Below are 23,608 nucleotides of genomic sequence, written 5' to 3' on the forward strand. Positions count from 1 at the left end.
GGTTTATGAACAATAGTGCAGTGGTAAAACGTCTGCCTGTCGCGCTGAAGGCCCGGGTTCGGTCCCGGTGGAGGCATCTAGGTTCGGGTCCCAAGGTGGGCACGTTAGCGTAGCATCCTTAGACAAGATACTTAGATCACATTGTCTCAGTTCACCCACCTGCAAAACGGGTACCCGTGAGGATGTTCTGGCAATGTGAGTGATTAGTTCATTGTGGCTAACAAGCAGTATGGCTGTATGATTCCCAGGGAGTTGAAAAGATATAGGGTAGCACGATGGTGTCCTATGACCGGGGATAGTAATGTGCGTAGAGCAGGTAATGTTCCTGGATATGAGCGCCATGTGAACGGATTATTCCTATTCCTATTCCTATTCCTATTATTATTACTATTAATATTACTATTACTATTCCTATTACTATTCAGGTGATGTGACGCTTCGATGCAGATACTTATATCGTTGTCAAGAAAGTGTGATACGAGTCAGGTTAAGACATACTTCCATTCTCTAAGATTGTCTTATGATGATCATATGGTTAAGATCGCTTTGAGCAAGTGGACCCTAGTGTCAAAGATTTCAATCTGGGAATGGTCTAAGCTACAACCGTTTATACTAGTTTCCTGACGTATTTTAGCACTGTTCGATTCTTTGACCAGTTCATAGCTTTTTACGTGCCAAGTATCATCCCTGCTTGACAACGATCAGGTGCGTAGCAAGCCATGTATTTCGTATTCGTTACAAAGCCTCACATGTAGATAGTATTGAAGGCTTGCCCATCATTTTAAAAATAATGCTTAAGATACCATCTTGACGCTACTGGAATCTGTATCGAAGCAAGGCATCACTTGATGTTTATCAAAGACGTTCTTATCGTGGATAATTCGTTTCTTAAAAATAACTAACACTTCAACAATTTGGCTCGCCTGTATATCAGGGACCGGTTTCACTAATCTGTCGTAAACCCTCTGTCGTAATCCAAAGATCTCGTGACTTTTCTTGTAACATGAGTACCGCCTATGTTACCGTACAGGGGAAGTGGTGCTCCGAGGACCTTAAGGTTACGAGAGCTTTGTGAAGCGGGCCCCAGGTATATTCAAGCAACTTTATCAGACTCGTTCACACTTGTCTGACCGACACCCATAGTAGTAAATTGGCTAACCGTTAACAATTTTATGTAAACGTAAATTCTTTAGCTATCAAGCTAATGTTATCAAGTGCCTGATTCTGACAAAGAGTTATCAATAAATATTAAAAGGACTTCATATTTTAATTTCCCCTTGTTGTGGAAATGTATTAGCTGATGCGAAACACTGCGTCTAACTCTGCATCTCATTGAAAAAAAGTCAACTTGATCTTTCTTCATCCATGTTCATTTCAACATTTTCCGAAGCAAAGTAACACTATCTACATAATAACAACCCGATTCCACAGCTACTTAAAGCTTGCCAATGTTGTTGGACACAATCTGAAATTTGAAATTGTATTTGTTGATGGTGATGTACTGCTGGACGGTACAGCGATGGGAGTAAACCAGGTGAAGTCCTTTGTGGAGGGACTGTCTGAGAAGCCATTGCATCGTGTGCACATGCAGTCCAACTGACTCCTTCGCCTGGATGAAGTCGGCTGGTCTCACATGTGAAACTGAGGGCTTCCTTTTGGCTGCTCAGGACCAATCACTTCCCACTCGAAATCGCAGAATGTGATTCGTAACCAAAATGTTAACATGAAATGTCGACTGTGCAATGAATTCACACAGACTGTCCAACACCTTGTCAGTGGATGCCCTTCCTTGGCACAAAGAGCATATCTTAAAAGACATGATGGCATGGCTTGCTGCTTTTATTATCGTCTCTGCCATGCCTGTGCCTTTGACCCCGTGGTCCATCCATGGTACGACCTAAACATGTCCAGGGCGTCCTGGAAAATGATGCTTTCAAACTTCTCTGGAATAGGCCAATATACAGCCTGAGGCGATTTCCAGCAACAAACCTGATCTTGTCCTTTTTGATAAAGCCAATGAAATTATTTATAACCTTGAATTTTCTGTCCCTTTTGACAGCAATTTGATTGGAAAGATTCAGGAAAAGCATGCTAAATATGCGGAGCTCGCCTTTGAAATGTCTCGCTTGCATCCCAAGTACACTGTCGTCAGGCTCCCTATTGTTCTCGGTGCCCTTGGTTTGGTACCTCCTGATCTGTTGGCGCAGATCAGGAGAGTGCCCGGGTTCTCCAAGAAAGTAGCAAGAAGTAGCATTGAAACGTTACAAGTACATAAAATATGTAAGTACATAGAATTTGTAATCCACGTGTCATGTAAGGAAACATTTGTTAAGCAAATGAATGCAAGTAACATGCACAAGTGGCACGCACAAAGTAAGTCGCCTGTCTGTATCCAATCAATTTTCTGTTGTAGTTACATGTTGTATTCAGTAATATTTAAGAGAAGGGACGAGGGGACGATTGTTGAAGTTGTTATTGTTTTTTTGTTTTGTTTTGCTTTGTTTTTCATAAAGTAAGCTGTCTTCTTGTTGAATAAACTGTAAAGCGAACGACCATACAAACATGTGATCTTAAGAAACGTGGTCTGTCTGTGTCTGTGTCTGTGTCTGTGTCTGTGTTAAAAAAAACACACACATCAAACAGTGATATCTGCAGATATAGGCTATCTAAATCATGTCACTGCTCAGTTCAGTCACAGTTTATTGGGCAGTGTAGTAGCCCAGTGGTTGGAGTGTTCGCTCGTCACGCCGAAATCCCACGTTCGATTACCCACATGGGCATAATGTGTGAAGTCCGTTTCTGGTGTCCACCTCTGTGATTGTGCTGAAATATTGCCAAAAGTGGTGTACCCACTCACAGTTTGCAAATGAATTACCCAAAAATGTCATATTTGGTGCAGGTCACACATATTTCACACCATGTGAATACGCTCGAGTTCAGGCATGTTGTTGACAAAACAAGCACTATATTCCCGACAAGTGAAGGTTTCAGATAGCCCTGCACATGGAATTGCCACGTTGGACGCCTGGAATGTCTCTAACCTAACCCCAACAACCCAAACCTCATCCCCTACCACCCATCTACCATCCAAACCCAACAATCCAACAACCCAACACCCAGGGTAGCGTAAAGAAAGCGTTACCGTCCAGCTATGCTGGCGTTAATGATCATAGGACCACCCCTGGCCATATGATCAACGGGTAGTCAGCGAAGGCAGGTGGCACGGGTGAGGCATAAGTCCACCTGGCTTACACAGACGCAACTGAAACAGGTGAATTCGATTTTCTTAGATAACCGACGCCTGACATGAATTAACACCAACAAGTCAAGTGAAAGAAACACCCACTCACCTTCTGAGATTTTGTCATCAAACACGTAAATCAATTTCCAATGGATCAGTTGCTATGGCAACTAATGGCGATGTTTGATTTACAGAAATAATCCATCTATAAATGACTTCCAGTCGATATCGCTATCCTGTTGGAATGACGTAACGAGCCTTGAAGCTGAGAGCGAAGCATACCACAATATCATTGTTTCATATCACACAGGTACGACGTCGAGAGGTCTGCAGTTACTGTCGTCAGCACTGATCAATACGGTGAAATGGTTTATTGTTTTGTTAAAGTAGGCTTTTATTAGAAGCAAATTGTCTGTGTGCTTTTACTCCCGCGGGAGTCGTTTCTGCGGTTCGATGGAACTCTATTTGATTACGTGTTCTGGCATATGATGTACAGAAATGGCAATTGCTGTTGATAATCAACCAGTGTCGACTGTTTCAAACAGGATTTCTGAAAACTCAAGCGTAAAAATGTAAACGTCAGATTATGATTTATGGTATCTGATTAAAGCTAATATATCAGTATTTTTAAGTGTTGGGTGTGGCTTTTTACTGTTTGGTGTTTAACGCCGCACTCAGTAATATTCCAGCTATACGATATCGATATGTAAATAGTCGAGTCCGAACCAGACAATCCAGTGTTCAACAGCATGAGCAAAGATCTACGCTATTGGGACACGATGCCATGGGTCAAACAAGTCAAAACCACCCGATCCCGTTAGTCGTCTCTTACGACAGGCATGCCTTATGAAATATAAGTTCTAGCCGAGGCCAGCCATTCTCGCAACGTCCGTAGCCCGACGAACTTCTTAAGAGCATTATTAACGCATTGGATACACATTGAAGTGAAGAATTTTCAGGGATACGAATGTTTCGAGAATAAGGGTCCAGGTCTTACGGGGGAAAACAAAGCCTGAAATATGTTGACTCAGCAGATACAGTTGGCTATAACCCGACTATGATAAGATGGAAAATATTAATATACTTTGGTATACAGCATTGTCCAGATGCGACAAGGTTTACCGAGCCGGTTCGTGTGACTGGATATAGATTAAGCCACTTTTTACTGTAACGTTCCAGGAGCGTTGAAAGAGAAACCATTTTTTACACGTTACTCTTGTTAGGAATCGAACCCTGACCCATAATCAATATGTCTTGCACATGTTTCAGTATTTCAAACAATTGTTTGCCATCTGAAGGAAAACAGTCTGTGTCATATTACGTTTGTTCGACCATTGAAGTCTCAGTTCTGCTATCAATGCATACACGCAGTCGACTTACGATGTCATGAGATACGTTGTATTGATATTTCATGTTTGCGAATTGGACAATGCATGTTGATATAATCAAATTTATTCATTGAATATTCGAGAAGACAATCGAGCACGAAAGCTCCAATCCATCTTGAAGGAAATTGAATCACTATCAAGGATGAAGGTTTATCGGTAGACAAGACAGAAAAGGCCAGCAGTGACCCTTGTCTGTATGAGGAGCGAAGCGAACCAAGAGTCTTGCGCCGTCGTAGACATATGACCTCTGGTCCTCAGAATATCAGTCATCTGTTTGTGTAGTCCAAACACGAATATATGGCTGAAATACTGACCATAAGGGTTTAAGGGTTAAACAACAAAAACCGATGTCATGCAAATGTCTTACCCGGACCTTAACCGTTTTTTCTGTTTGTTTTTTGTTGTTGTTGTTGTTTGTTTGTTTGTTTGTTTGTTTTTGTTGTTTTGGGGTTTTTTGCGTTTTTTGTTCAAACAAAGCGTAGCTCACGCGTCATTGTCAGTATAGAATTTATAAGTCATCTGTTTGTGTAGTCCAAACACGAATATATGGCTGAAATACTGACCATAAGGGTTAAAGGGTTAAACAACAAAAAACGATGTCATGCAAATGTCTTACCCGGACCTTAACCGTTTTTTCTGTTTTTTTTTTGTTGTTTTTTTTGGTTTTTTTTGTTTTTTTTTGTTGTTGTTGTTGCTGTTGTTGTTTGTTTGTTTGTTTTTGTTGTTTTGGGGGTTTTTTTGCATTGTCAGAATAGAATTTATAAAACCTTTCTTCTTGTTCTTCTATATTGTTGCGTAGATCGATGCTCATGGTGTTGATCCCTGGATGTCTGGTTCAGATCTGATTGTTTAAAACCACTGACATAGTGGATGTATTGCTCAGTGCGGCTTTAAACGACAAACAAACGGAACGAATATCAACTTAAAAATTGCAAATGTGGCATAAAGCAGTATTCAGTCACTTACATTACTGGTGACTACACTAAGACCTTGCTTACAGGATCAGCGTGTCCTCTGAAACTTCAGCTGACTCGAGTCATGACTTGACAAGCATTTGCTCCCCTGCTCGCTCTGCATCCGGGCAGCAAGTCGCCCACTAAAGCCATTCCACCATCAAAGACCTTCTTACCCATTCCATGTAATGTCAACATTTGCGGCGAATATCGCCCATTGATCGGCAGTACGTTTTCTGTCATTTGATTGGTCGAGACTAATTGGACCGAGATCGGCTATCTTTGTACTGGCATTGACTGGATTCAAAATCGATGATGTTGTATTCAAAATTCAGCCCACTAATGACGCTGTCAGGAAGTCCATTTCGGGCAACGACGTGTGCAAATGGGGACGTCGTGTACATTAACGAATCAGTCCCGTCATGCAAAGACTGGCAGACACGGTGGTTGTAGTGTTCTGAAGGCCGATATGTTTTGGAGCTAGATTCCCCCGGATAGGACGTCGAGCAACTCTTTCAGTCCTTCGGCATATGATCCATAAATAGTTCCAGGCGCCACAGTTTGGGACAGGACGGCACCTGTAGTCATATTCCTTCAAAGGAAGAATGACTGGGGTAGCTTTGTGGTACAAGTGTTCGCTCGTAACGCCGAAGATCCGGGTTCGATTCCCGACACGGGGAGAATGTGTGAAACCCATTTCTGGTGTCCCCCAGTGTGATACTGCAGCAATGCTAAAAGCGGATAAAACTAAACTCACTCACTCACTCATTCACTTGTTACTATGAATAACATAGTAACGACGCTTAGGATAGTATTGCCTCACTTCCATGAAGTCGAAATCATCGTTAAAAACAAATATGAGACTTCAGCGAGAATACACGGGATTACATGGACGTGCGTTGGAACAAGCAACGGACGTTATTGCAGCATTCTTACGTTTACGACAACAATTTAAATAATAAATATTACTACCAGAAAAAGCAGCTCCTTGGGTGCCATGATTTCGAGGTCTATCGAACAAGACCCGCTTCGACTGTCATAACTTTATCATCGACTTACGATAGTCCTGGATATGCGGAATTTCCTTTCTCCCGATGTGGGTCCTTGTTTCTTCAATAACGCTATATTATAACCGGCAAAAAAAAGTGCAGTAACATAAACACCTAACATAAAATGTTTGACTTTTGAAACGAGTATATTTTGAACAACACATTTTGCAGACTTTTATCCAAATTGAGACAAACTTCAGACTCAGGTCATGACTCATAGTTTGTTACGAAAAATCGGGGAGAGGAGTGCTATGATAGCCGACAAGGTATCGGTCCCCGAGTGAGTGAGTGAATATGGTTTTACGCTGCCTTTAGCAATATTCAATCAAGATTACGGCGGGGGGCACCAGAAATGGGCTTCACACTTTGTACCCATGTGGGGAATCGAACCCGGCCCTTCATCGTGACGAGCGAACACTTTAACCACGAGACTATCCCACCGCCCACCTTACACCTTAACAAAGTGCAAACACAAAAAGGCTTGCTATTTAATCATTGAAACATGACAAAGATGGCAAGCATTCTGGCAAAGCTAAAGACTACACGACATTGAACAGGTTATTACACTTCGTGCCTCTGCCATATTTATATATCAGCCTCAGTTCATCTCATCAGTTCCTGTTCCACATAGCTGCGTTAATTCATCCTCAGGTTTCAGCAGGACGGTGGGGTAGCCTAGTGGTTAATGTGTTCGCCCATCGCGTTTCTTGTTTAAAGGGTAAATCTCCGATGGGCGTCCAACATAATTATACACCAGAGTCGTACTAGAAAGTGCATCTGTCAGAAAATGGGCCCGGCTTGAGGGAAATATACCGCACATGATTTTTTTCGGACTTTTCCAGATATTACAGAGTAGTATGTTAGAAAGCGTATATACCGTTTTTCGGGGCGGTTGGGTAGCTTAAAGGTAGAGGCGCTCGCTAGAAGACCCGGATTCGATTTCCCACAAGGGATCAATGTATGAAACTCACTTTTCTGTGTCCCAGTTGCCAAAAACGGCGTAAAACTACATTTACCCACTCTCCAGAAAATCAATAGTCAGTTACTTAATGCGAAACAAAGGAATTTCGCGTGATTGGCTTACCAGGCAAAATGGTTTATGCGCGCATGTGAGTACTGACTTAAAATCGTGTTAAAAAGTCTGTGAAATAATTGGTTGTTTGGAATTTACACACAGTATCAACCGTTTTTTACTTCCCCGCACGCTTAAAACATTAAAGTCAACTGTTAACATGATGCCCGTGGTAACTCCTTCCTCACACAGTTTGTATATATTCTTCATGTTCAGTTCGCCAAAATACAGCCAGCAACAAAACTTGCTGTAGTACTGTGATAGCCTGGAGGTTGAAGCGTTCGCTCGTCACGTCGAAAACATGGTTTCGATTCCATACATGGGAACAATGTATGAAACCCATTTCTGATGCCCCCCGTGATACTGCGGAATTATTGTTTAGGTAGCGTAAAAGGCGTAAAACTAAACTCACTCACTAACTCACTCATCGATTAATCTCAAAGAGTAACCGGGAAAAGTTGACAATTTCATGAGTGACGCCAAGAGTGAAAACGTCAACATGTTCACACCAGGAGAAAATCTCTAAATGATGTTCAACAAGAAAAGGCAAATTTCTCTCTCCTTTGTTTATATAATTACTTATTTTCATGATATTTTACTCGTATAGAGTATCTGTTCAAATAAATAGATGTACAGTGTAGATGAACATTATAAAGTGACAACTCTCTTCCCAGGGCTGGTTAAACTGATCGAAAATATCACTGATAGAGAAAAGTATTAATAAGTATCGATATAAACTGTGTTATCGATAATATCGTAAAGTAACTTTTGTGATAGAAAAACGTTTCTCACTCAATATGCAAATTGGGACTTTATTCACCGTCAGCGTCTAAATTTTGTTCAGAACACTGTTTTGCTAATAATCTATTCGTGATATGAAATGTATCTATTTATTTCGGATATACTGAACAGCAAAAAAGATGATTATTTCGAGAAAATGAAATCTCATAAATGTAAGCGTTCACGTTTATGTATCCTATTTAACACCTTGACAAAAAAAGAGATGCGTTTCAGTTTCAGAGAAGCTGTTCAGTATATTTTTGGCTATTTAGCTCACAGTTACGTTTCCGATATCTATCGATAATAGATCACATCTACATCGATAGCCAGCAATACTGAGTCTCTCTTCTCAGTTTATCTCAATCTTAATGTTACTTATATCCACCGAACCCGTCTCACCGGGGGAAGGTTGAGGAGGAATGTGATGAACTGCAAATGCTGAGTTGTGGAATGTACGGGACCGTCTCCCAGGCATAATGCGCCTCCTAATGTTCTTGAACCTCTCGGACAGTTTGATGAAATGAGAGTTCCACCCAGTAGTGGTGTTGTCTCTCAGTTGCGGGTACTCACTTACCAGCTTCTCCACAACCTCCTCCCGCTGTTTGACACTCGGGATGATCGTGTACGGCTGGATCCCGTCTGACAAACACCGAATGAGAAGATTCATTTTTGGACCGTCCAAAACTTGCTTTGATTCCAGAGCGTTGAGCAGAACGGGAGGAAATAGCTTTTTTGGTAATGTGTACGGATGAGGCCAACTCAGAGGATTGTTTCCGAAGCTGTTTTCAAACTGAGATATGATTTCTTCTCGCCTCGTGTTGGCGTTAAAGGCGTCGTTTATGGAAGGTCTACTTGGCACTGTGGAATGGGAGTAGGACGGGTGCAGGGCTTCCTCTGCCTGGTGCGCTGGGTCTTTATCTTGGCTGCTGTCGTCAGTTTGTGATGCATTGATGGGGGAGGAGTTCTCATAAACCTGAATGTCCAAAGATTCATCGTCAAACGCGTCATTTTTGACAAATCCAGTGACAAATCTGTCACCAACCACAGCCGGAAATTCAGACTGCCTTTCTTCACTTCGTTTCCGTTTCCGCCGAACAACTTCCGGTGTGTTCATCTTTCGTCGTATGTTCTTGAATTTCTCCGTGAAGATGTGACTCCACCGCTTGAAGCTGCTTGCTCCGTCGATAGCGAGGTAGGGGTACCTTTCAAACAGAGCAGATATGACCTCTTTCTTCTGAGACTGTGAAGGATAGGTTGTGTACCTCAAGATGGAGTCGGCGATCCCTTGGACCAGGATGTGCCTCAAGGACCAGTCCAGCTGTTCCTGGTTCTCTAGCGCTCTCTTTAGCTTCTGAGGAAATATGTCACTCGGAAGAACATAAGGGCATGGCCAAGATGACGTCTGGAAATGCACCTCAGGCATATACTCGAGGTCCTCTGGATCATTCTGACCATCATCAGACAAGGGAACTAACTCCTCACCAGACAGATCAATAGTGAGGGGTCCGTCTGCATCTTCCGGTTCGTCCTGAGCCGGACTTCCGTCCGAAAAGGGTGATGTGGAGTTTGGCACTGAAACACCAGGTGGCGCTGAGGGAAGGGCATCAGTTTCCGGTTCATGTGTTTGAAGCACAACTCTGTCACTTGATACGTTGTTCTCGTGAACTGGATGTGCATAAAAGGATCGTTCGTTAGTTTGGAATGGTATTTTAACGCTGGAGTCTGAGTACTGTCGCCCGTAAGGCAACTGCACGCATTTCTCAGACTTCAACGAGTCAAACTTGGGGGAAGCGTTATTCGAGTAGGTGAAACGGATGTCCTTGTTCTGAGTGGTCCCTCCTCGGTGGGAACACTGGTCGAGTTTCACGTCAGAGCTGTAGATGTTGGGGTTAACGATACAGGTGACTCTGCTGCGGTCTGGGATGTCGTCGCCATCTTCAAGGTCAACATACGCCTCCCAGCTGGGGTCATAAACCTGCAGCAAAGTGGGCGTGGCAGGGGGCAAGTTGAACCGCTCCAGAATAATCTGCCAAAGTAGAAATGAATAGTTTTTCAGTGTTTTGCAACAGAATTACTGTTACATCAAGACCTGTTAGATAACCTTGGGTATATGTTTTGTAAAATGTATTACTGGGAGTTTAAATAGCCAGCACGACCGAAGTTAACTATCCATGTTAAAAGAGTGTCATATCAATACTTTGATGCATAAAATATAATCTGTAAAATTTTCTGGGATGGGTGTACCCCCTGGGCTACCTAAGGGCCTAACAACTGAGACTGTTAGTAGGTGTTATGACATAACTTTATTCATTATCAAAATATAACGGATGGTAAGTTCGCTGTCAAGTCATCGTATCTAAGTTGCGTGATCGATGTTCATGCTGTTGATCCCTGGATTATCTGGTCCAGACTCAGTTATTTACAGACAGCCGCCATACATGCGGCGTAAAACAACAAAGCAACCAAACTAGTTAGCCACGTCAACTGCTGAGGGATTTGGGTGTTCACATCAGGATTTTACTAACGCTTCACACAACATGTCCTGAAACCAAACCGACCAGACGAGGGAAGGAGACTGCTTTTAGTGTGAATATGCGCTGACTGTTAGTCACTTACCGTCATGAGGTGCTGTCTCGTCCACGGTTCTTTCAGTTGGACAGCCTTCTGAGAATCACCACACTTGACCAGCACACTCCGGACAGCGTACATCTGCACAGAGTGAGTGAGTGAGTTGTTTATTTTTTCGACACTCGATAAATATATTTGCCACCTGCGCAGTTCATCTTTAATACAGGTAATTGTAAACGTTTTTAACGACGCACACGGCAGCATTCTAGCAATAAGACGGTGGCATGTAAATATGTCAGTTAGGATCAAACTCAGTGATCAACACAGCTCTGCTTTTAGCAATGTTCCAGCAATATCTCGGTGGAGGTGCTTCATACCCTGTCCCAATATGGGGAATCGTGCTTCATACCCTGTCCCAATATGGGGAATCGGGTCTGAAGCGCGACAAGTGAACTAACGCTATCCCACCGCCCCATTAGTACTAGAGGTGATATGGTAGTAGTAGTAACAGTGCATAACAAATATTAGATCTCCAGTTTGAATTAAGAGGATATAGGTGATTCAGAAAGAAAGTCCATACATGTATATAGTCATTCAGTACTCGGGTACCGCGCCTCCCCCTGTTTGCTTATCTTTCTTACAAATTCGCAATTTCCCGTGTTTATGTGCTGGCTTTTCAACAATATTTTTTTTATGCAGAAACCAATACAATTTACAGTTCGATAAAATTCAACATGTGTCCTGAAAGATTATTGAAACTCCCGTGAAAACGGGTAAAAATAATCTGTGCATTCTATTGAGCCCCCACCATAACACAACATCTGCCCATTTCCCTCACTATAACACAAAATGACAGCATGTGTTCAGCGCCGAGACGTGTGATACAACACTGAAGAAAGTATTAGCAAAGAAGGTATGAATTAAACACACTTAATGAGAGTGGTTCTAATAGCAAACATAAGCGAAATAAGTATAACAATTCCATTAAAAACTACAAAATAATAATATACATTTAACGGAAATTAACCCTGTAAACAACAGAGGACAGTGCCCCTCGCATCCATTGTGACAACATGACTGGGTCATTGTGACCTGGACGCCAGCTGGTGTAAACCCAACCAGTATGCTTGCACCTAGTGTGTATTTTTACACCGCAGTACAAAACCATTTCCGACATTGCATGAACACACAATAGGATATAAGATACGACATAACATACAGCGTAATCGCCCAAACCCACCTTAAATATCCCCGACACGAAAGCGTTAAGTTACACACACTCGGTCCGGCCATTACCTTGTGCATTCAATACGCATGCGCAGTATCGATTTTCTGCACTGTGATGCTTCTATTTTTAGCGCAGCTGTCTGTCACAGGGTATGTTTACACGGCACGGGGCTTCGCCTTGTCAATAGCACGTCAACACACATCGTTGCTGTTGCCGACGTGGTAAGGTGTGATGCAGAGATAAACAACACGTGCGTGTATATACACACTGGTAGAAGAAAACGTTTGTCGATGTGACAGATTGTCGAGACGGGTTGCCGTGTGACTTAGATGCTGATAAATAATGAGAATCTTATAAATGATATTTGTATAGATAACAGCTTCTTTATTATATTATGAAGGGTACATCAAGTAGATCAAGAAGTGTCTCTCTCTCTCTCTCTCTCTCTCTCTCTCTCTCTCTCTCTCTCTCTCTCTCTCTCTCTCTCTCTCTCTCTCTCTCTCTCTCTCTCTCTCTCTCTCTCTCTCTGTAAATTTAAAAATTTAAGTCTTCCGAGTAGTATTGATCTACGCTGTTGATGTTGATCTCTGGATTTTCTGGTCCCGAGTCGATTATTATTATTAACAAACCCTCCACCATATATACTGAGTCAGAATTAAACTTTACAATTCATATTTGTAAATGAAAATATTAATTAAGAAAACTGATTACACCACATTTAAGTCAATACAAACGTTGTGCAGCCACAATAATGCTAAACCCTTTCACGTTCCACTGGTCACGTGATCTTATCAATGTACATGTATTCGGTCGCATGTTCCAACCACACTTTCCTTCTATAACGTCACTGTAGGGCTCTGGCGACTGAGTCACGTAACCTGTCTGCAGTTTCGTTTGCGGGAGAGAGAGAGAAGCAGACGGCTTTTTCGCAACTTTTGAGCGCTTGGTATTAATTTACCACATTTTTTTGTGAAAAAAATGGTGTTCCGTGTATGACTAACCAGAGGTCTTTCATATCCAGTGATAAAAAGAGTAGCAAAAAATTGACTTTAGAAGTTCTTTAAAGCGCTAGTGCCGCCGCTCTCAAATGTGCAGCGTGAACGTGCCGTTTGCGTGTCGGGAGGCGGGAACGTCAGTAACTGACGTTGCAGGACAATAGGGTGCAGCTGTCGGATTGTTATGGTTTACAGACTCCGCTGCCAACTGCATGCACAACTGCTGCTATGATCGCCTTAGGAAGATTGTGTTATGTCACTTCCGTAACCGCTCTTTGGCGGCTGAAGGAACCAGAAATGAGCAGGTTAGGGGTCGATTAAATATTGTTTACACCATAACATCGACGTCAGCGTTTGCTGTGGACCCATCACCTCCGATGGACTCAGAAGACTGCGTGAAATCGGGTTCAGTGATGAATGAAGATTTACCCTCAGATTTCCTGATCATAGGGCGAGAGTGTAGATCGGACGCTGTGAACGCTATGTTCAGTGTTCAGGAAGTTGACAGATTTGGGGTCGGAAGCCATGGTTTGGGGTGCTTTCTGTGAGAGAGCCTGGTGCCGACTTCTGGTTATCTGGGATCATGCTGCAGGTTACCGCGACTACTCACGAACCTATTCCAATCATGACAGCACATGGTACTGGTCTGCAATTTCAGTATGACAATGCCAGGCCCCATACAGCCATCTTGACCAGGATGTACCCACAGACAACAGGAAACAACGGTTTGACTAGCCGTCAAGGTCATCTGATTTCAGTTGGACCGGGCACATCTGGGATGTTCTTGGTAGACGTCTGCGCACTCTCAAGAACCAACTCCAGAAGTTGCAGGATCCTGGTGCTGCTTTGCAGGAACAATGGCACTGACTCCCCAGTATTGAGTTTACATGCATCAGACAGCCCGTGGAGGTGTTGCTGGGCAGTTGTGAACGAAAGGAGTGGTCATACACGCAACTGAACATTTGAAACATCAGGTTAATTTAAGTGACCTCTCACTTTGTTTACGCCTATTACTGACAAATTCAGTAACAACATGGAACCGATTTGGGGCATTGTGATTATTCTCAGTTCATCATATCGACCTTAGCAAATAAATGACTACCTCTATATCGCGTTCTTGTGTCCTTTGTAATCTATTATATTATATATTCCATAATATTTCATTTATATTTTCGTATATTTAATATGTGATTATGAAGTTTTCGTTTGAATATAGTTTTGGAACAGAGAAACATATAATGTGCCCCTAGTCTGTCTCACAGTCCCTGAACCACATCATTTTCCCTGCAGCCTGTCCCTCCCCGCAGTACCGAGGCTCTAAAGAAAGCAAGTCTAGATTTCCTCAGGCTCAGGAATCTCTGGTCGCCCTTAGGCTCCTTTTCAATTTCAACAGGTTTGTTTGTTACGACCAAAATTATATATTCGCAAACTAAGCATTAGTCTAATGTGTAACAGGACACAACAGAGCATGAATCATTCGTAACTATTCGCTTCTTTCCGAAAGGTTACGGAAAGGAACGAGTGGGTACGAATGACCGAGAGTATGCCCAAACCTGGGTAACTGATGTTTTCAGGGTTTTCAAGGTGGTAGACTAGTGTTTGGTCTCCGAATAAACATACTTTGATAGAAGCAATTAATTCCCTTTAAACTGAAAAACAGCCCTCGCGACATTGGAGAGTCAGAACCTGAGGAAATCAAGACTTGCTTCATTTAGGATATGCGTGGCTAAACGGGTTGGAAGAAAATGAAAACAGACTGTAGACACACACACTTCTCGTGCGGCATCAATGCATTACCTTACGAGATGCTTCCTTTCACGCAATTTTGTGCTACAAAAGGAGATGAGGTGAAAGGGGGTTTAACGTATTTCGCTCATATGGCGACGCACATGCGTGTATATGTGTGGCTCCTTGTACTAGCCCAGACTTAAATCGTTTTTATACTGTCACTTCACTGAGGTACCGTGCCACAGGTAAGCATGAATACCTATCCTGACACATTATACTGACTGCTAGCCGACCAGTCGTTGCTGTACCAGGGATATTCTAACAGAGAGTAGAATATTCCTGGTTGTACCCATTAATGCCAAGCGCCAGGAACCAACATGTACCATATTTTAATGTCTTTTGTATATCGCGGCCTGGGATCGAACCCGCGTTCTTCAGCTCTCCAGGCGGACGCTCTAACCACTGCACCGCTGGGGCGGTCGCTACATTGTCTGTGTTACGTTTGTGACTTTCGTTCAACAAACATCCGACGATGCGAACCACTGATTTTTGCAGTGATGGTCGCGATCTGTTTTCCTTGGTATGCAATCAATATATGGTATATGAGACCAATGGTAGACCCCACCGCTAAACATCGGTATTACAGTATTGTAATTTTATATTTGGGATTAACATTTTCTTTGTAAAGTACAGTTTCTAGTAATTTTGTTGGATTGAGTCCCATGTGGGATTCGAACTCATGCCCTCAGATTCAGGCACCTAACCTCCGGCTGCTGCACACTAAGTCAGCAGTCCAACTTGCTCAGCCACCGCGGCTGACAGTACAATTTCCTAGTTAGTATTCTATGGTGCTCCGCGGTGTATTTCCAGCAATCAAACAAGAGGTGGAGATGGGCGCGAATCAATTATTGCTATATTAAAGATGATGACGCTTTATTTATTTATTTATTTATTTATTTGAATTTTTTACACCAAACACTTTAAAAATAGGTCTTATTAAGGTAATAGCTAACAGTATTTCAATTCAACAATGACATAAGTAACAGCACACGTTTTTCTTTCGCTGCGAGATGATGTTATCCCATGTAGACAAAACGAGCACGTGTTCTGCTATAAATAGCTCATGAGGTAGAGGTCAGAGGGCGCAGCCTCGCTAAGACAAACGGATGTTGATACTTTCCAGCTGACAGTGTTGTGTTTTGCATGTGTTAATGGCTGATTAATCGTCATATATGACACAATCCGGTCTGAAAGAGGTAAACGCCTACCCCATATCACAGGATTCACGTTCTTCCGTATATACACCGGTTTTCGTACTGATGGTTGAACGGAAAATACGTCGACGTGCCGGCAAACACGACTGAAATATTCTCAACTCGTCCATCTGTTTATCAGAAACGACAACAGGTATTTAGACAGACATCTTGTGACGAAACATACTTTAATTTGTTTGGAATCATTCAGTCATTTGTATGGTTAGTGGAAACCCTGAGTTTGTCGTAACATATCTGCCCGATAGACAACAGGACACATGACCATTAACATCAACGAAGAGTGAAATGAAAGTTGGAAGACCAGAACAGGAGTGAATATTGTGTTGACGATAATTTGGTCTTCTTTGTAAACTTTGGTTGTACAGGTGTGACGTGTGTGTATATACATATAATAATACATACACGAAGTGTCTAACAGAATTCAATTCAAGTTAACAATTTGAAATTTTTGAAAAAAATAATTAACAGCAAAGGTACTTCACATTTTCAAAATAACTTCCTGAACAACCAATTACATGTCTGCATCATGGATGTTTCCATTTCACGTAGAACCATTCACAAACGTCAACATCAGTGAAGATAGCGGATATATATAGTGCACTATTTCCTGAATAGAGGTTTAACAGAATTCCGTTTGTATTGATGTGCCTCATCAAAGCTGTTAATAGTATTATCATCAATTCCTGGAAGTAAGTCTATTCACTCTGATTCACAATGTCAGATTCTAATTCTGATACACATCTGGATGAAAAACTGTCAGAAGCCAGGACAAAGTTTGAGAGGGCTTGTCAACAAATCATCCTCTTGGATCAGAAAATCAAAGATTTAGAAGTGCGGTATCGTCGTGCAGTGAAACATAAAAAAAACTCATTCAAGTACAATCTTCGATTGAGGCTGTCTGTAGTAACAGGAGTTAAGATGATGTACCATCATTACGCAAGCACAAAGTCAGATGAACTTCTGAGTCTACGGAGGCAAATTGGACAAAGAGACGAGAGGGACAGCTGACCTTTAACCATCGTACATAAGCACAGTGTGATGATTGTTACATTTTCCAGCGTTGAATGTTGAAATGTTTATTTTTAAATCAACACTCATACATTGTTAACCTGAAAATCTTTCAGATCAACTAGTTTCAGGTGTAGCAAGATTTCATAAGAAAGAATTGTTATAGTATTTATTTCGCACGTTAAAGAGTCTGGATTAAGAATGTGCCACTTTAATGTGTTGTTTTCATGGTCTGTGAAATTTACCTCTGTTATTATGCAATGAGAAAAATGTGCTTTCATCTTGCAATTTGTAGCTGATGACAAACAAATGATATTGTAGTATTTATTGACATTCAGCAAGAAATATTTGTTTTATATTGTAGAAGGGTGTTTAAAAATGACAAAGGAAAATGTGTTTTGCTGTTTTACAACAGTTAGGAGGGTAAAATATTTTGTGTTCGTTACAAAACCTACGCTTTTCTGAATCATGTATTCCTTTTTGACATAGTCCCTGTCGATCCATTGCATGATACGTGAGTTGTGTGTCTGAGAATCATTGACAGCTAGTGAAATCTGCAAAATATGTGGCATTATATGTGAAACAAGAAATGCATTAAATCTTTCTTCAGACAGGTCATGAACTGATAATGCCAAAAATGAATGAGACTAGTCTGTGATGCTCTATTTTGCAACAATGTCTCGTGAACCTGACCTCACTGCATGAGAGCAAATTTATTCTCACGATGTTGATCACTGGATTGTCTTGTATGGTCATAACACTTGATGATATCATCAGGGAATGTACCTGTTTTTGTAAGAGGAGGAAAATAGGTTGATCTTCATGATGTTGATCACTGGATTGTCAGGTCCAGACTCAACTATTGACAACCTCCACTTTGATAGCTGGAATATTGCTGAATTTGGTTGTTATTTTAAATGAGACTATTGAATATTCATTTATGCAAAACTATGTGAATAAGGTTAAGAAGTTAATGATTATTAATAGAATAATCATCCTTGTATATGTCAGTATTGTCACTTTTTCCATTCTGAATGATGTGATCACAATCCAAGGTCTCCACTTCTCTGTAAACTGACATAATTTCCCCTTCAGTTCATTTTCCTCTGGAAGTAACCCAACATCTTTCACAAAGCACATGTGTAACTGATTAAGGCTGATCATTTCCAAGGGTTCCAGATAATTTGTCAACATACTCCTTATTTTTTCAGTGTAGTAGTATCTGTGGTGCGTATCTACTGTGTTTTCTAAATTATTGCCTACAGTATAGTGCATATTTTTTATCAGTGCATATGCCCTTTTCTAGGGCTCTGCTGATTAATATATCCTGTGAAATATTACTTATAAATTCTTACCAATGTGGTTCATTGTGCATGATCAGCTTTGTCATAACTGAAGTTAGAAGGATGAACCGGGATTGAGTTATCTCCCTTTGAATATGGTTCAGCTGAAGCCACAGTAGTTTTAGGAACATGTGTTTTAAGGCTGGCGGGGGAACTGAGCTTAGGGACACGCATGCATGTGCACACATACACACAAACACACACACTTTTTCCTTCCCCTTACCCACAAAACATGTAACCTCTTTCCATGACTAGTCCTTATATAATTGTCAAACATGAAGCATTTGTGTTTGATGAAATAAAATTGTCAGTAACTGTGATAATGTCATTATAATCTTGTTCCATTTTGTAAAAATGCATAACACTGACATCTGAATACTTCATTTGTTTCAAGGAAAGAGTAGTATGTAGATATAAACCTATTCGTTGAGTGAAAAAAAATGTATAAGCTCTCTTTGTATCACTGCACTATACCGTATACCAAGAGTAGGGGATATTCCATTTTGCAAGCAGACCACTAGCTAATGCCAATGCATTTGAGAAAAAGTAATAGATATGAATACTTAGGAAATATTTCCAAAGGAATGGAATGAACTGTCACATTTTCTCGTAATTCCTCTTCATCATCTGTTTCCTCCTTGGCTTCATTATGTGCCTTGTTTCAATCTTTAAAACCAATATCTCCTACTATTTTAAAGTTAAAGACATAGTTTTTACTATCAACAGGAGAAATTGGGTAGGTTGGGTTAGCCTAGTCATTACAGCAGTTGCTTGTCACATGAAAAACATTCATTTCATAACCCATATGGACACAATGTTTCAATGCATTTTGTTTCCTAAGCCATCTTGTTGTTTTAACATTGCTATAAAGCTGTGAACAATATTCACCCCACCCCTCTCAGTAAGTCATACGAAGATCCCTGGACTCCATCTATGTCTTTCACTTAACTTTAAAGGGGCACTGATGCGGAGCGAATAATGTTTCTCGCCAACGGTCTAATTACGAAATCAAACTGCAAATTGGTCAGCGCCTGCTCCTTCGACCATGACGGACAAAGGAACTGGCCTCCTGTCCATATTAGCAGAATTTCTTCACCTAAACAGTCGGGAGGCCGGATGCCCATCATATGCCATTTGTTTAAAAATATCCATGGTATTCCTTGTCTGATCGTAACCAAATATCCCAGCAGTGTAGTTCTTTTCGGATGCTTGGATGGTATAGTTACTGATCCAATTTGATCCTATTTCAGTGTTTTTAACCTGATATTTAATCATGTTACATGAAAATATGATGTCTACAGGCACGTAGCCATTTTTTTCAGTACGGAAGATTGCAAAGCTTTATATTTAGGTAATTCTGAGTGTTGGTTCAGCTGTGATAGCAAAAATCTTACGAAAATTTTGGTAGCTATGGTAGCTACAATGGTTTATTATTTATGATAATAAAAACACACAGTTGATATATTTGAATTCGTAAACAAAAAAACGATGACTTTGCCTTTGGTAGAGAAATCTGAAAATTTTCTTACGTGAAAAACCCTTATTTCACCTATTTACCCAAGTACACAGCAAATGCCCGTGTGTATTCCTTATGTAACGAAATTCCGTTGGTATCCTCAAAACAGTTTCGGCCCAATAGTGTTTTCAGGCTGCATGCGACACAGAGATTACATCTTCCTTGCTGTAACTCGCGTTTGATGGTGTAAACCTACACGTGTTATTTGTCATCATTCTCTGGATGGTCAATTAATGAATTTATAACAGGTATAATTAGTAGTAACACAACTTCGGTTACTCAACAAAGGTTCCCATTTGGCATTTCTCCTGTCTGGAGTAAATACTCAACATTATAAATTAAGGTCTGTAATGGCAAATGTATTGTATGTTATGTAATATGTGCATGTAAGTGATGCAAGAGGGTTTATCAGCTGAGTTACAAAAACAAACATCGATCAAAGGATTAACCGATAACTCACTGATTGATTAATTACTTTTATCTTCTAGCGTATTTGTCAAAAGGCAGTGTGTGTAGATGACTACACCCTGTTGTAAAGTGTAAGTGCAAAAACAACATCTTCCCTTCAATGAATTAACCACCCTTGCGTTGATTGATTGATTGCTCATTATTGGTTAACTAAATTACTTAGAATAGTGGACATCATACAATTAGTTGCCAGGTGTGCTATCTTGGGAGACCAATCAGAGGTTTATCTGGTTTTCCCCAACGAAAGACGTGAAACGATGTGTTACTTTTTCGCAAATGAGATAGTTGTAAGACACGCGACACAGAGCAGGATTACTTACCAGCTGCAGATGAATGGAATACGATTTCTTTTACGTGGATATTGATGGATACATTCCTGAACAAGGTAGTAGCCTGACATCGTTGCTATAAAATTAGTCTGTTTTACATTCATTTTTTGCATTTTGTTTTAATTTATTTGTTGTAGCATTCAGCAGAATCTGTATGACAGAAAAAACACACTAGATCGCGTATGTGTGTGAAATAGGATCCACATTGGCATTCTATACAATGTATAAATGTTGCTGTTATGTTAGAAATTTACTATGAGTATAAGCAGATCGTGTGTTCTTTTATTAATTTTCAGATCATACAAGTATGACAATAAACTAACTAGGGTTATGAGACAAAATATAGAGATGTTTTCCGTCCTAATAGTTTTTTATCATTTCTGCCACGGGCAGATGATTAACCTTCAAAGTGTTTCATTTGTTTTCATAATACATTTGGAATGAAGTAAAAATGACTTCACCTCAGTTGATCTGTCTATAATTAAACTATCAATTGCGCTTACGGACTGCGCAGCAGAGGTCACTAACCAGTCACAAATTCTGGGATATCCTCCGGGTACTCACGGGAGAAAAACAATAACAAAAGTTTACAGTCCACGGAAATTGCTCCGCATCAGTGCCCCTTTAAGTCATAAATCCAGATTACCCAGTTTGACTGACGTACATGGTCATCTTGTGTCTGTGAACACATCCTGCTATTTACACAGTGTTAATTGAAAGCATGTACTGTTCAGCACTGGTAATTTTTCTCAGGATGCAGGGCAGTCATGCAGCTCAGTGGTCAGTGCTTTTGCTTGTCACTCAGAAGGCTCAGTTTTGATTCCCTACATGGTTACAATGTATGAAGCCCATTCTTGGTGTTCCCTGCAGTGATATTGCTGAAATGCCTCACTCACTTACTCACTGTTCCCAGTTAAGACAGTTTTCTGCTGATCCGCAGATTTCCACGGATTGTATTTTTTTAAATTGATCTATTCTGTGAATTGTCTAAATTCCTAACCCAATTTGATGACACAAAGTTATGTTTTCGGCTGAAAATAGATTTTCCTGTTGCCATCAGTTCTCCTTGTTTTAGCCACCATGATATGACTGAAGTGTTGCAGTAGCTGGCTTAAAACCATACTCACTCACTCCTTGTTTTAATGGGATACATTTGTTTGACCAAGTTCCATGCTTTAATGTTCTGTTTTCATTTCTATTCTTATCATCCTTATGCAATACGTTCCTCTGTTATAGCAGACTGAAAAAATAATTTGGTTCATTAAAAAACATGAAAATGAGAATATCAAAATATTTTAATGGTTTTTGGTTTTTCTTACATCACATGAACAGTAGATGCAACGAATTATGCATTGTAATGAATTATGTTTTCTATCAATGCCTGAACATGCACAGTGAATTTTCTGAATAATCCCCAGAAGTGTGTTTTCTGTTTTATTTTGTCACAGACAAGAAGATGATGTTGATCAGTTCAGTCATTTCAACGGATGTGTTTTTGTTATGAATATTTTGTATTTGTGTACCATGGCATCTGGCCATCTTGTTAACAACATCTTAGCCCTGCACACTTGTTGTTAGGGCTAAACAATAAGGATTTTGGGTTAGAATTGATCTAGAACCGATGCTTGTATTACGCGCCGACTCATGCCATGGGGTGGTCCGGCTTGCTGACTTGGGACGACACATCGTCATCATGTCCCAACTGCATAGATCAGTGCTCATGATGTTACTCCTTGGATTATATGATCCAGTCTCGATTATTTTCAGAGCACTGCCATATAGCTGGAATTTTGCTGAGGCGTTAAACAGCTAACTAAACAAACCACTAGTATTCTAAGGTCACTTATATATATGTAAGATAACCAACAGACAGGATTGAGGTGGCCCGACACTAGATTTGTGCATGTCATCATATTCCATTTACGCAATCACTAGATTGTCTGTTTTAAATTTGATTATTGACAGACTGCCATCATATAGCTGGAATTTTGCTGAGTGCAGCATTAAACAAGCAAACAAACAAACATACAAAACGTGTTGTCAGGGTTACAGAAGCATTAGCATTCTGACGTCATAACTGTAAAACACGTTGACGTCATATATGTATCTTCAATAGGTGAGTAATAAAATGATATCTGTCAATATTTTATCTCCATATCTCAGCTTTGCTGTGTAACAAAGAGTTATCTCCCTTTGTCAAATTTGTGTTTTGAATGTTCGAAGCCGTTTATTTCAACTGAAAATTAATGAAATGTATTTTGCAAAATTGATTTATCTGTGAGCCAGGGAATTGATCATGCTAAAGGAAGTTGATGCTACAGTGTTCAGATTTTGTATCATTCTTGCGAAATTTTGAAATGATGTTACAAGACAAAATCTGACATGTCTGGTCCATTCACAACAGAATTCACACACATTTTATTTTTATATAATTGATAACCATATGACACCAGTATGCAAAATATCCACTGTCCCACTGGCCTGCTGGCCCGCTAGCCCGTGCCACTAAAAATCCAATGGCACCATTAAGTTTCCACAGTCACTGACTCGAATGGCTAGTGAATTTCCTTGCAGTCATTTTGTAAATATATCACTTCTCAGACTTGTTCGGTTAAAATACACTTTTAAGTCATGGAAGATTATAATTTCTACACTCAAATTTCAGGCT

General features: G+C 40.6%; 1 protein-coding gene across 1 annotated transcript; it reads right to left on the reverse strand.

Moving 5' to 3' along the window:
• Positions 1-6,758: 6,758 nt before the first annotated feature.
• Positions 6,759-12,368, reverse strand: LOC137272483 (uncharacterized). The gene is made up of 3 exons (XM_067804864.1): positions 12,292-12,368; positions 11,100-11,192; positions 6,759-10,509 (listed from the first exon to the last, which is right to left on the reverse strand). Exons 2-3 carry the CDS (start codon positions 11,190-11,192, stop codon positions 8,833-8,835), a joined length of 1,770 nt encoding a protein of 589 aa, XP_067660965.1. The 5' UTR covers positions 12,292-12,368; the 3' UTR covers positions 6,759-8,832.
• Between the last annotated feature and the right edge of the window lie 11,240 nt (positions 12,369-23,608).

The sequence above is a fragment of the Haliotis asinina genome, chromosome 2 (assembly GCF_037392515.1).
Source record: "Haliotis asinina isolate JCU_RB_2024 chromosome 2, JCU_Hal_asi_v2, whole genome shotgun sequence".
NCBI lineage: Eukaryota > Metazoa > Mollusca > Gastropoda > Lepetellida > Haliotidae > Haliotis > Haliotis asinina.